This window comes from Schistocerca serialis, chromosome 1 (assembly GCF_023864345.2).
Source record: "Schistocerca serialis cubense isolate TAMUIC-IGC-003099 chromosome 1, iqSchSeri2.2, whole genome shotgun sequence".
Classification (NCBI taxonomy): Eukaryota; Metazoa; Arthropoda; class Insecta; order Orthoptera; family Acrididae; genus Schistocerca; species Schistocerca serialis.
The window spans coordinates 1,072,302,201-1,072,315,156 of NC_064638.1; the positions used below are offsets into that span (position 1 = coordinate 1,072,302,201).

Genomic DNA, 12,956 nt, shown 5'->3' on the forward strand with positions numbered 1-12,956 from the left:
TGCCATCTGCTTTTTGTACAAATTGTAAATAGCCTTTCGCTCCCTATATTTTACCCCTGCCACCTTTAGAATTTGAAAGAGAGTATTCCAGTCAACATTGTCAAAAGCTTTCTCTAAGTCTACAAATGCTAGAAACGTAGGTTTGCCTTTCCTTAATCTTTCTTCTAAGATAAGTCGTAAGGTCGATATTGCCTCACGTGTTCCAGTATTTCTACGGAATCCAAACTGATCTTCCCCGAGGTTAGCTTCTACTAGTTTTTCCATTCGTCTGTAAAGAATTTATGTTAGTATTTTGCAGCTGTGGCTTATTAAACTGATTGTTCGGTAATTTTCACATCTGTCAACGCCTACTTTCTGTGGGATTTGAATTATTATATTCTTCTTGAAGTCTGAGGGTATTTTGCCTGTTTCATACATCTTGCTCACCAGATGGTAGAGTTTTGTCAGGACTGGCTCTCCCAAGGCCGTCAGTAGATCTAATGGAATGTTGTCTACTCCGGGGGCCTTGTTTTGACTCAGGTCTTTCAGTGCTCTGTCAAACTCTTCACGCAGTATCGTATCTCCCATTTCATCTTCATCTACATCCTCTTCCATTTCCATAATATTGTCCTCAAGTACATCGCCCTTGTATAGACCCTCTATATACTCCTTCCACCTTTCTGCTTTCCCTTCTTTGCTTAGCACTGGGTTTCCATCTGAGCTCTTGATGTTCATACAAGTGGTTCTCTTATCTCCAAAGGTCTCTTTAATTCTCCTGTAGGCAGTATCTATCTTACCCCTAGTGAGATAAGCCTCTACACCCTTACATTTGTCCTCTAGCCATCTCTGCTTAGCCATTTTGCACTTCCTGTCGATCTCATTTTTGAGATGTTTGTATTTCTTTTTCCCTGTTTCATTTACTGCATTTTTATATTTTCTCCTTTCATCAATTAAATTCAATATTTCTTCTGTTACCCAAGGATTTCTACTAGCCCTCGTCTTTTTACCTACTTGATCCTCTGCTGCCTTCACTACTTCATCCCTCAGAGCTACCCATTCTTCTTCTACTGTATTTCTTTCCCCCATTCCTGTCAATTGTTCCCTTATGCTCTCCCTGAAACTCTGTACAACCTCTGGTTTAGTCAGTTTATCCAGCTCCCATCTCCTTAAATTCCCACTTTTTTGCAGTTTCTTCAGTTTTAATCTACAGTTCATAACCAATAGATTGTGGTAAGAGTCCACATCTGCCCCTGGAAATGTCTTACAATTTAAAACCTGGTTCCTAAATCTCTGTCTTACCATTATATAATCTATCTGATACCTTTTAGTATCTCCAGGGTTCTTCCATGTATAAACCTTCTACCATGATTCTTAAACCAAGTGTTAGCTATGATTAAGTTGTGCTCTGTGCAAAATTCTACCAGGCGGCTTCCTCTTTCGTTTCTTAGCCCCAATCCATATTCACCTACTAAGTTTCCTTCTCTCCCTTTTCCTACACTCGAATTCCAGTCACCCATGACTATTAAATTTTCGTCTCCCTTCACTATCTGAATAATTTCTTTTATTTCATCATACATTTCTTCAATTTCTTCGTCATCTGCAGAGCTAGTTGGCATATAAACTTGTACTACTGTAGTAGGTGTGGGCTTCGTATCTATCATGGCCACAATAATGCGTTCACTATGCTGTTTGTAGTAGCTTACCCGCATTCCTATTTTCCTATTCATTATTAAACCTACTTCTCGCATTACCCCTATTTGTCTTTGGGTTTATAACCCTGTAGTCACCTGACCAGAAGTCTTGTTCCTCCTGCCACCGAACTTCACTAATTCCCACTATATCTAACTTTAACCTATCCATTTCCCTTTTTAAATTCTCTAACCTACCTGCCCGATTAAGGGATCTGACATTCCACGTTCCGATCCGTAGAACGCCAGTTTTCTTTCTCCTGATAACGACATCCTCGTGAGTAGTCCCCACCCGGAGATCCGAATGGGGGACTATTTTACCTCCGGAATATTTTACCCAAGAGGACGCCATCACCATTTAATCATACAGTAAAGCTGCATGCCCTCGGGAAAAATTACGGCCATAGCTTCCCCTTGCTTTCAACCGTTCGCAGTACCAGCACAGCAAGGCCGTTTTGGTTATTGTTACAAGGCCAGATCAGTCAATCATCCAGACTGTTGCCCTTGCAGCTACTGAAAAGGCTGCTGCCCCTCTTCAGGAACCACACGTTTGTCTGGCCTCTCAACAGATACCACTCTGTTGTGGTTGTACCTACTGTACGGCTATCTGTATCGCTGAGGCATGCAAGCCTCCCCACCAACGGCAAGGTCCATGGCTCATGGGGGGGGGGGGGGGGGGGCATCACTAGCTACCAAATCAAAAATATATATGATTCAATCCTCTATGTGGAACCCTAAGCCTGAGAAATGAGTAGCAAGTCATTTTTCCTTTTAGTTTCATGTTTATGCACTGTGAGTGATTGCTGACTACAAACTTCATAAGGGAAGAAAGTCACTATGGGAGTGTTGTCAACATGCTCAACTGTTTAAAGAGCTGTCTACAAGAGGTATGGCCAATGTATTATTCTTATTCTGTGACTGTGGAATAAATATTTTCTTTCAGGGGAGAGTTGCCCCAGAATATGATGCTGTATGACATAAGGTAGTAAAAAAACGGAAGTAAGTAATTTTTGTGAAATTTTCATCTCCAAAGTCTGTTATTACCTTTTATGCAGAAACTGCAGAGCATAAACTTTTAATAAGACCTGTAAAAAGTGACTTCCATTATTTCAAGTTCTTATCAATGTAAAAACCTGACTGTGGTCTTCGACTTTTTCCGCATCTATGAAAATTTTTTTTCCTCATAGGCTCTGTCGAGTTATATTGATTGAATGTTTGATTTATTAATACAGGCCCTTAATATTTAATTCATCTTTGCTGATGCTCTATGTTATTACGTTTCTTGACTCATTCCACATCTCAAAAGATTCTCCTTTTGAAGAACATGATGAATGTCTGGATCATTAAAAGAATTATATACTGTCTAAATTTGTGTGTTCTTTTCAGACTAATTTTCCTGTTGCCTTCTTGTCTGTCTACTGGTTTAATTTTATTTTCAAGCATTACGGAAAAGATTCATCATGATAAATAACTACTTTTAGTTTAGTGGAATTCCTTATGCAATTAAACTGCGGTTGTATGTCTTGGCTTGTTGTTGCTACTGTGTATTGTTCACAGAGCTCAAATCAGTCTTTCTTGGTGCTTATATCCATATTATTAGTCAGCTGTTTGAAGCCTTTCTTTTATTATACTTATTAATCATTGCATACTTTTATGCTTTATATTTAACATGAATGCTGGCATTGCTAATAATTTTGGGTCTTTTATTTTTGTTTCCATGAAACAGTTATTTCACATGAAATGAAACAAATGCACTATAAAATTTAGTGTAAAAAAAGTCTGTTTCCGTAATTTCAACAAAGGTTTGCTACCCTCATTTCTCTATTACATTTATTTTATTTTACGTAAAACAGGTGATATGGAGTCATAGAGTGTGTGCCCAAAATGCAATATGTCAAACTTTGTGAATCACTGATGATATTTTAAGGAAGCTAACATAACATTTAGCAGGTTTTTAAAAAAGTCATTTTGTGATGTGCAATATATTTGCTTTAACATACCAAATATTTTCCAAAGACCCACTGTGTGAATAAGTGGATCATGTAAAGTTACAGAGACTGCTTCCATGAATCAGATGCAATATAAAACAGCAACTACATAATGATACCATTCTTTTTCTCTGCTGATCAATTAATAAAGATATCATCTGCATCATCATAAAAATATTAAAAAAATGTACATTGCATATCTTGTTCAAATTTATGAAAAATTTTGCAAATTTGGTACAATATATGGGAAAACAGTGAACTGAATAGATGATAACAACTGCTTAAGAACAACATTATACTTATTCATAAAGAGAAATACACTAAATGAGAGCAACACATGAAAAGTACCCACAAACCTATTATATGAACAGTAGTTAGAGCTTGTCAGGAAAGAATGTACAATAACAAAAATAATGAATTGCGTCAGGGCCTAAATTTAGCAGGAGAAAAAGAAGGTGTACTAGAGTTTCCATGAGTGGGAAAAAATGTCACTTCCAACCACAGATCAAAGAGACTCACAAGATACAAAGTAGAACCAGGATCTAATGATCTATACACTTATACTGTTTCGTAGCCTTCTTGATAGCTGATGTGAAATCAAATTTTGCTTCCAAAAGAGTAGAAATTTATATAACCTTCAGTTATTTTAGATTCAAATGTTCTTCGATGGTTGAAACAGTTGCTGCATTTAGCTTGAAGAAATGGCTCACTTATTCTACATAAGCAGCATCTTTTCTTGCATTCAGAATGTGTAATAGAGCTTTTTGTTCCGATTTACAGCTTCTGCAGTGTAATGTTGAATTAATACTACTTTATGTACAATGGCTTCTGTGCTGCATTCATATGTATGAGACAATGATTATTGACTGACATTATTATTAACTGACATTAGTTAGAAGTTACTTGCTGCTGATGTAAGTGAGCTAAAAATAAAATGCTACTGTGCTGATTTCTGCAGATGCAGCCAACACTGCATAAATTCACAGATTTCCTTTAAATGTCTGCAAGTGATAATGTAGAATAATAATAATTATTATTATTATAATTATATTATGCTCTTCATCTTCAAACATTTGGCCTCTGCTACGCAGAAGGCCATGCAGTTTGAGGCGCCATGTCACGGATTGCGCGGCCCCTCCCACTGGAGGTTCAAATCCTCCTTCGTGCACGGGTATGTGTGTTGTTCTTAGCATAAGTTAGTTTAAGTAGTGTGTAAGTCTAGGGACCAATGACCTCAGCAGGGATTCACACTCATTTGAACATTAGGCCTCTCCTTCTAACTTGTTGCAATGTCATTCAGTTTGGTCTCGCAGTCTGGTCTTTGACCTACTCTGCAAAAGCCCCTAAGTTGACATTTATACATTTACATGGTACATGTGCATCACTCATCTGTTCTACATGAGATCTCCAAGTAGTATGATTTTTTTTATTTCTGAAATTGGTCCACTATGGACCACAGAGGACTTAAGACTTCTTCTCCTTCCTTATCCTCCCAGAACCTCTTCATATTTGGGCTTCTTTTTTTCTCTCCATCTTGGAAATGATCTGTTTGGGCCTCCTGTTTGATGGTTTATTTTGAAATAAAGTTATGCTGTTAACTCTGCTAGTAAACTCTCTTCTACTGTATCTGTGGCATAATTCCAACTCTGCTGCTGCCCTCTTCACCTCATCTGCCTATTAGGTGTGGCCTTTAACCCCACTATGTAGCTGAAGATCATTTTGGTCAGTCTGCTTTCATCCATAGTTTTTAGGTGTCCATATAACATCGACCTCCACTTCCTCGTTGTGTCCATGATCTTTTCAGTGTACTTGTATAATTTTTCGTTTTTCCTCTTCTTCCAAGTCCCATCAGCAGTCTTCTGTGGTGTAGTATTTTTCTAAAAATTTTCCTTTTTTGCTATTTTTGAGTTCTTGAACCTCCCCTATATTTAAATGTAAAATAATATGCTCTGAAGCATGCAGTCCTTCAGGCTGTACTACCAAATTATAGTGTCTGATTTTGGATTTCTAGGGTAAGCCTATTTATTGTTCTTCTTCTGTTTTAGCTTGTAGGCCAAGTCTAATTTTCTGGCTCCTCCTTATCCAGTCTGTTTGACTGGATTCATTCCCCCCAGGTACACTGGCATCCAAAATTAAGCAACAAACCACTATTTCCCCATCCTGTGCCTAATTTGTTATATAATCATACAAACTGTTAATCAGATGTCTGTACAATCATGTTCTGATGACATTCCAGTCAATGGACAACCATGCTAACGATGACGTCAGGGCACCAATGAATGAAGTAGTTTTTGTCAGGTATCCCCACATCCACAATCGCTGTGTACACAGTCGCAGACGGTGCAGTATGGCACAGAGAAGATGCCTATCAGACTCTCTGCGGTGGAGGCCCATAGAAAGAAAGGAAGCAGGACAATCGCAAACTCATGTGTCCTGATGGCTTAATGTGAAGCGTTCTGTTGTTTCTCAGATGCGGCAACAGTTTATAGAGAACAAAACTGTATCCCAAAGATCAGGACAGGGCTTATCACGTGTAACTTCAGAAGAGAGGACCATTATTTGGCTGTAAGGGCACAACATTACAGCCTTAGCACTGCAAGGCAACTGACATGTGAACTCACATCATCACCTGGAACTGTTGTATTGAGGCAAAAGGTGTGTAGAAGACTATGGCAGAGTGGCTTTTAATCAGAGACCTGTTGTATGCCTACCTCTGAGGCATCTTCACAGAAGGGAATGTCTAGAGTGGTGTCATTAACATGCCACCTGGTCAGTCGAACGGTAATGTAGTTTATACAAATTAGTTCCAATTTAGTCTGGAGAGGGATTTTCAAAGAATTAGCATCTGGAGGGAACGTGGAACACGATTTTGGAATGCAAACATTGTGGAAGAGACTAATATCGAGGAGGATCCCTAATGGTGCAGGCAGGGATTATGTTTACCACTCGAACCCCTATTCAGAAAACTGTACGGGTGAATAGGGAAGGTTTAACTGCTGTCAGGTATTGTGATGAGATCTTGGAACCGCATTTGCGGTTGTTGCAAGGTGCTGTGGGCCCAGACTTTGTATTGATGGTCGATAATGTTCGACCTTATAGAGCACAGGTGGTTGATGTTTTCTTGGAAACGGAAAATATTGCATGCATAGTGTAGTCTGTTCGCTCTGCTGATTTGAATTCCACAGAGCCTGTCTGGAATGCACTTGGGAGATGGCTTGCATCAAGTCTGCATCCACCAAGACTGTGAGCAAATCTGCAGGAAGAATGGACACTATTGTCTCAACAAGAGACTGATGACATTATTCACAGCATGCCCCATCATTTATTCACAGCATGCCCCATCATTGTCAGGCCTGTATTGCTGCCAGAAGTGGTTGCACCCCATACTGAGCACATTAACCAGTTGTTGGAATGTGTGTGCAAATCCATTAAGTTGGAAAAAATGAAGAACACTTTTGTCTACATTATGTATGTTGCAGTTGTTTACATTCTGTATTCTTTACTTTGTTTATACTGTACTAGCACATCTTTATACTGTTATGTGGTAAAATAAAAGCAACCTTGTAAAATTTCCGTTTGTTGCTTTAATTTTGGACACCAGTGTACTTAAACTTCTCTGTCTTCTTAATGTTCCCATGATTTACTTCTGTGCAGCTCTCTCTTTGATGCCTGCACTCCATATATTCTGTCTTTTCATAGGAAATTTGAAGACCTGTTTTTATCTGTGATTTCATGAAGACTCCCAAGCATCTTGCGAGCACCTTCCCAGTTGTTGGCTAAGGCAGCAAGGTTGTTGGCGGAAGCTAAACACTTGATTTCCTGGTTCTGTCTTTTCCTCCCAATGCATATTCCTCTTATTCCTTCCAAATTCAGAGCCTCTTCCCAGGTTTTCACTATTTTCTCCTGTACAATGTTGAAGAGGATTGGGGATAATCCATTTCCTTGTCTGACCCCTGTCTTAATTTCAAATGAATCAGAAATTTGCCCAAGGCACTCGGCTTTCGAGATGGCATCTGTTAGCATTTGTTTAATGATTTGTTTCATATTTTGTCAGTTCCAAACTCTTCCAAGGTACTAAATAGTGTTTGTCTGTCGACTGAGTCATGCTTTTTTAATGTCGACAAAGGTAACCACAGTGTTCTGGCACCATAGAGCTCTTGTTCGCAGAATGCTTTTTAGGTTGAATATCTGTTTGACAAATGATCTTCCTTTCCGGAAATGAGCGTGGTATTCTTCAGTGAGGTGATCTATCTGTTCTTCAACTCTGTTAAGCAGAGCTCTAGAGAGTATCTTATAAGTGATTATTAGAGATTGAATAAGCATTGTATTGATTAATGTGATAATGTAGCACATATCAACCAATAAAAGCATTTTAATGAGTGTGATAAAGATCAAATGTCAAAGCGTAAATAGCTTTTTCAGAGATAAAGTTTTTTGCCTAATTCACATAATATTCTATGACTCAGTAAGTATCTTGTACTGCACACTGTCTAAAATAGCCTATGTTCTTCCTCAGGGTTCAAGCTGTCTTGTTACCAAATTTTATCAAAATTAATTCAGCAGGTTAGTAATAATAATTTTCAATTAATTTCTGATGTGGCAGTTTTTCACACATCTCAGTGTTTTTTACATAATACATCCTGAACTATGCATTGTACAATGATATAATTTTGCAGGTATACTCAGTGGTGTATATTAACACTGTCTGCAAAATATATCGTGAATACAGTTAGTGGTAAAGAAGCAATAAATTCAAATGTGTCATCATTTTGTGGAGGAGTGTCAGCAAGAAAAACTTTTTTAAAGATTTAAAATAATATGCAAAGTTTGTTTCAAATCTCTACATGCTCTCAATTCTCAAAGTGGCTGCACCCCGTACTGAATGATTAAAATCTGGGTATTCATGTGTTGTGGCTTACAGTTCTTTTTCACCACACCACCACCACAACCACCACCACACTTTTGACAGGAAGGTGGTTCTTACCCCTACAAGAATTCTTTCCAGCCAGTGTACCATGGCTGGTTGAAATCAATCCAGCCATTTTGGAGGAGATATGGAATATGCAGACATACAAACCCACATTTTTATAACGTGTATGGATACCTCTTTTTCTGTGATCCAATTCTGATGAGGTAAAGCTTATACAGCACCAAAAGTTATACTTAAGTCCCCTGTGTAAACCACATGAAAATTTGTCTACAGATTTATTATTAGTATAGTTATTATCATTTTTATGTAATCTAGAGGTTAGAATAGAGAACCCAAATTTGCAAATGTTACACATGTTTTATGAAGTTAACATTTTCTTTTTTCTCTTCTTTAATGGCTTATTTTTATTTTTTTATGTCACAGTTGTAACTTCTCTGTCTTGCTTGAGAAAATATTGGGATTCATTTAACACTGTATGTACTCTCGTACTAATAAGTGTTACTTACCTGTGGCTCATATAGAGGGGGCAGCCAGCACACATGCAGCACAATATAAGAATAATGATGACAATCAGGAGGAGTATTGTCATTATAATTAAGATCCAGAAGAGTGAGTTACTTTCAGCTTTAGCTTCTTTCTGAAGAAGAGATACAGAACATTAAAATAAGTTGTATAAACTAGTTCAGGGATTACTTCATGTGACAAAGAATATAATAAAAATAATAAGAAATATTCAGAATAGCTATACTTCCAAAGGTGAAATTCTATGTATCGTTAATTGACACACACAGAGAAACACAAAAAACTATTCTAGTGTTCAGAACTGTTAGTTCCTTTCTCAGAGAAAGAAAAGGCGTAGGTTGTGGATGGTTAGAAAGGAGGGGCAAGTCTCTCAGCCCCCAGATGAAAGCGATCTAACAATTGTGAAGACATGGTCAAAGATGGTACACTGGTAACTGCTATGCCAGATTCAATATAAAGATGACCGAGTAAGAAGTAAAAATGGAATAATAGGTAGGGAAATGAGAAGTAAAATTGACACTGTGATTAAGAACTTGGAGAAAACTGGTAAAGAACATGAGGTAAAAACCAAAAAGAGAGAGAAAACAAAGACTAAAGATGTAATAGAATAATAGCACAGGAGGGTGTCAAGATACGTAGGTATGTTAGACAGCAAGTTTCCATCTCTGGAGTTCAAGGAAACTAGCACCAGGTGTGAGGACCCAAATAGTCTGAGAGTTCTAACAAGCTCTCGGATATTGTCAGTCATGGTGTATAGCATGGTCGCATCAGCAACTCGGTATTGACATTCCCATGGTGGACAGTTCTGTGTCCATTCACATAATCAGCCTGTTCTGTGGTGGTCATTATTATACAAAATACCATGCAGTGAACATGTGTTAGTTGGTGAATGATATGCATGGTTTCACATTTTGCTCTGATTTTTATTTATTATGATTTAGTAGTTGTGGGGCTGGAGTAAGTGATAGTGTGTGGATACATGGGCAAGATTTACACTAAGAATGATTGTAGATATAAGGACAATGGTCTTGAAATGTCATCTTGTTCAATGAGAATGTTAGGGCAGTTAGGAGGGTAACAGAAGGGGAGTAGATCAGGGTAATGATTTCATTTCTGGGCTGGAGAAAGTCATAGCATTGGTGGAATAATGTATTGAGACTTTAAAGGCCTGAAAGGTTCTGGGAAAAAGGTAGGTGCTTCTGAGTTTTTTGGAATTGAGAGCTTTTTTTGGGGGGGGGGGGCAACCAGAGAACACTGTGCAGAAGGTCTGTTTGTGAATGAGATCCTTGGAATTGTTGAGGGAGAGGAAAGCCTAGAAGAATTTGTTAGTATAGATGTTGAGAGATTTGGTGGTGATGCAATTACGTTTGCCACAGATGCTGAAATTGTGGGGAAGGAAGCTTTTAAGAGCTGACAGCTGTCAAAGTGAAGGTATTTCTGCATACTGGTTAGTTTTATATGGACTGAGGTCTGGATGCGTTCCTCAGTGGGATGAAGGTTAATGTCAAGGAAGGTGGCTTTGAGTTTCAATTAGTACCAGGTGACTATGAGTTGCAACTGGGAGTTCAGTTACTGCAGGAAGTATAGGAGTTCTTTACCAAAGAGCCCAGACATTGAAGATCCTATTAGTAACTCTGTATAAAACCAGGGTACTCAGCTTATGAGTCTTGAAGAATATGTAACTTTGAGATGAGGACAACCACCGCCAAAATATTGCATGTTGAATAAAAAATCTTCCATTTTTTATTGAAAGATCATAACTGACTTTTTATTCTTAAAATGCATTATCAGGTGATCTCTACATAGGAGGAACAACATATTTACTCTTCAGAATAATCAGTTGTTAAAGGTAAGTGATCACAATCACATAAGCATCTAAAATAGTATAGTTACATTATCTTTAAAATCACTGTACTGTACATGAAAGACAGTTATAGACAAGTTCCACAGTTCATTGTGAAAGCAACTAAAATAAATAACTTGCTGTAAAATGGAGGTTCAAGTTAAAATGATTGGGCCCTATAAAATAAAGGTATGTCTCAGTGACCATGAAAAACAGAAGAAATCAGAAAGTCGTAAATGCCACAAGAACATCCAGAGAAACAAAGTCAAATAAGTGTAGCCTAACTTCAGTTAGGAGCTAGAAAGAAAGAAGCAAAGCTGAACACATACCTTATTCACAGACAGCCTCAGACTGACCAAAACTGACAGAACCATGCAAGAAATGGCGCATGCACAGAGTCAGAAAAGGGCTGAGTCATGTTTATTGATGAGAAGGATGAAAAGTGGTGGTACAATGCTACTAAACTGATCCTCCAACAAGCAAGTGATTGAATATACTGACATATAAATTCAATGCGTAAAGAATTTGTTTCTAGGAACCAATAATCTACTTATTCAAACATTCAAAATTAGACAAATAGTTCATGTAGTATACATCCATCTTTGCATTGAGTGTTTCATCTGGGGATTTATTCATTGAGCAATAAATTTCCAATTCTTCTTGCCCTCACTTTCTTGATACGGTGTCTGAAGATTGGAGGGGAGATCTATAATTGAATGCCCTGTTTCCTAAAGGTGGATACTTAAGGCTGATTTGGAGCCTGGGCTGTCAATGCGCTCCTTAAAGCATATCTCTAAATTTTTTATTGGTTGACTGAAACACCTTCAACTACACCCATCACATGTAGTACAATATACTCAGGAGATTTATAACTTTCATATCTCGACTTTTCCGGTGTCTGAACCTCTGGCCATTATTCTAGGGGTGAAGTAGGTTGGAACTATGTTTTTGGAACTCAGATATTTGCCAATCCTTCTGAAAATGTTACCTTAGTAAGGTACTCTACAATCAACTAAATTGTTGTGGGACTTATAGTGCATTGGGGTGAGAGTACTGGAACCATTAAGTGATCCTCGGGCCACAGGTGGATTACAGTTCTCATTCTTGGTCTTTAAAACACTCCTATTAATGTCACTGACAAAGTATCCCCTCTATTCATTGGAATGGGCTATGAACTGAATTATCCTGAACTCACGCATGTAGGCTTCTTGAGACAATAGGATGTTGTGCTGCCATCTTTTATTCAGTTGGATGGTTTTAAGAATTATGAATTATTAGGTCAGAAGTCGTGTAGATTTTCTATAAATATCATAACTAATTGTGTTGTCTCAAGTGTAATAGGCAAATCTAAGAAAGGTAGGGTTCCATTAATGAAGTGTTCCACAGTAAACTGGATGTTATTATTCAAGCTGTTTATGTTTAGCTCAAGGAAAAAGCTATTACAATCTTGGGATGTCAATAAGATAATATTGTCTACATATTGGGACCATAAAATGATCTTGTTGGAGTATATAGTTAGATCCTCCATGACACGGTGCTCGAAATCTGTCATAAATGTTTGCCAAACAATAAGAAAACATAGCTGATCCCTATCTTTGTACATGTAGGTATATCATCTCCAAATTTAAAATAATTGAAACTTAACACCAACTTCAACTGGCTGTAAAACACCAACCATCTCTGTCAGGGGTCTTTTAGTATGTCTTCAAAGGTTCTCATTAATTATATCCTGTACCTGATCCTTAGGAATACTTGTATATATGCTTTTCACATCAAGAGAAAAAATGGGTGTCCATAAATTTAGACAACATAGTCTACAGAGAACAATGACCTGATGCTATATTTAAACTAAAATTAACAGTTAAGTTCAAAATAATATTTGTTTATTTACCAGTTTTGGCTTATGTAAAAGCCATATTCAGAATTTTTGGCCCCTATGGCTGGTGGCTACTTGGTTGTCTTGTGATACGTACAATCGTGGTATCACGAGACAACCGAGGAGCCGG

The 12,956-nt window shown here is 37.8% G+C and overlaps 1 protein-coding gene across 1 annotated transcript in view; it reads right to left on the minus strand.

The window, feature by feature from the left end:
- LOC126455440 (cadherin-86C-like) overlaps nt 1-12,956 on the minus strand; it is a 290,066-nt gene that overhangs the window by 21,302 nt on the left and 255,808 nt on the right. Inside the window, exon 18 of the mRNA XM_050091193.1 lies at nt 9,092-9,222. Coding sequence (XP_049947150.1) covers nt 9,092-9,222 — 131 coding nt within the window. The remainder of the gene's footprint in view (nt 1-9,091; nt 9,223-12,956) is intronic.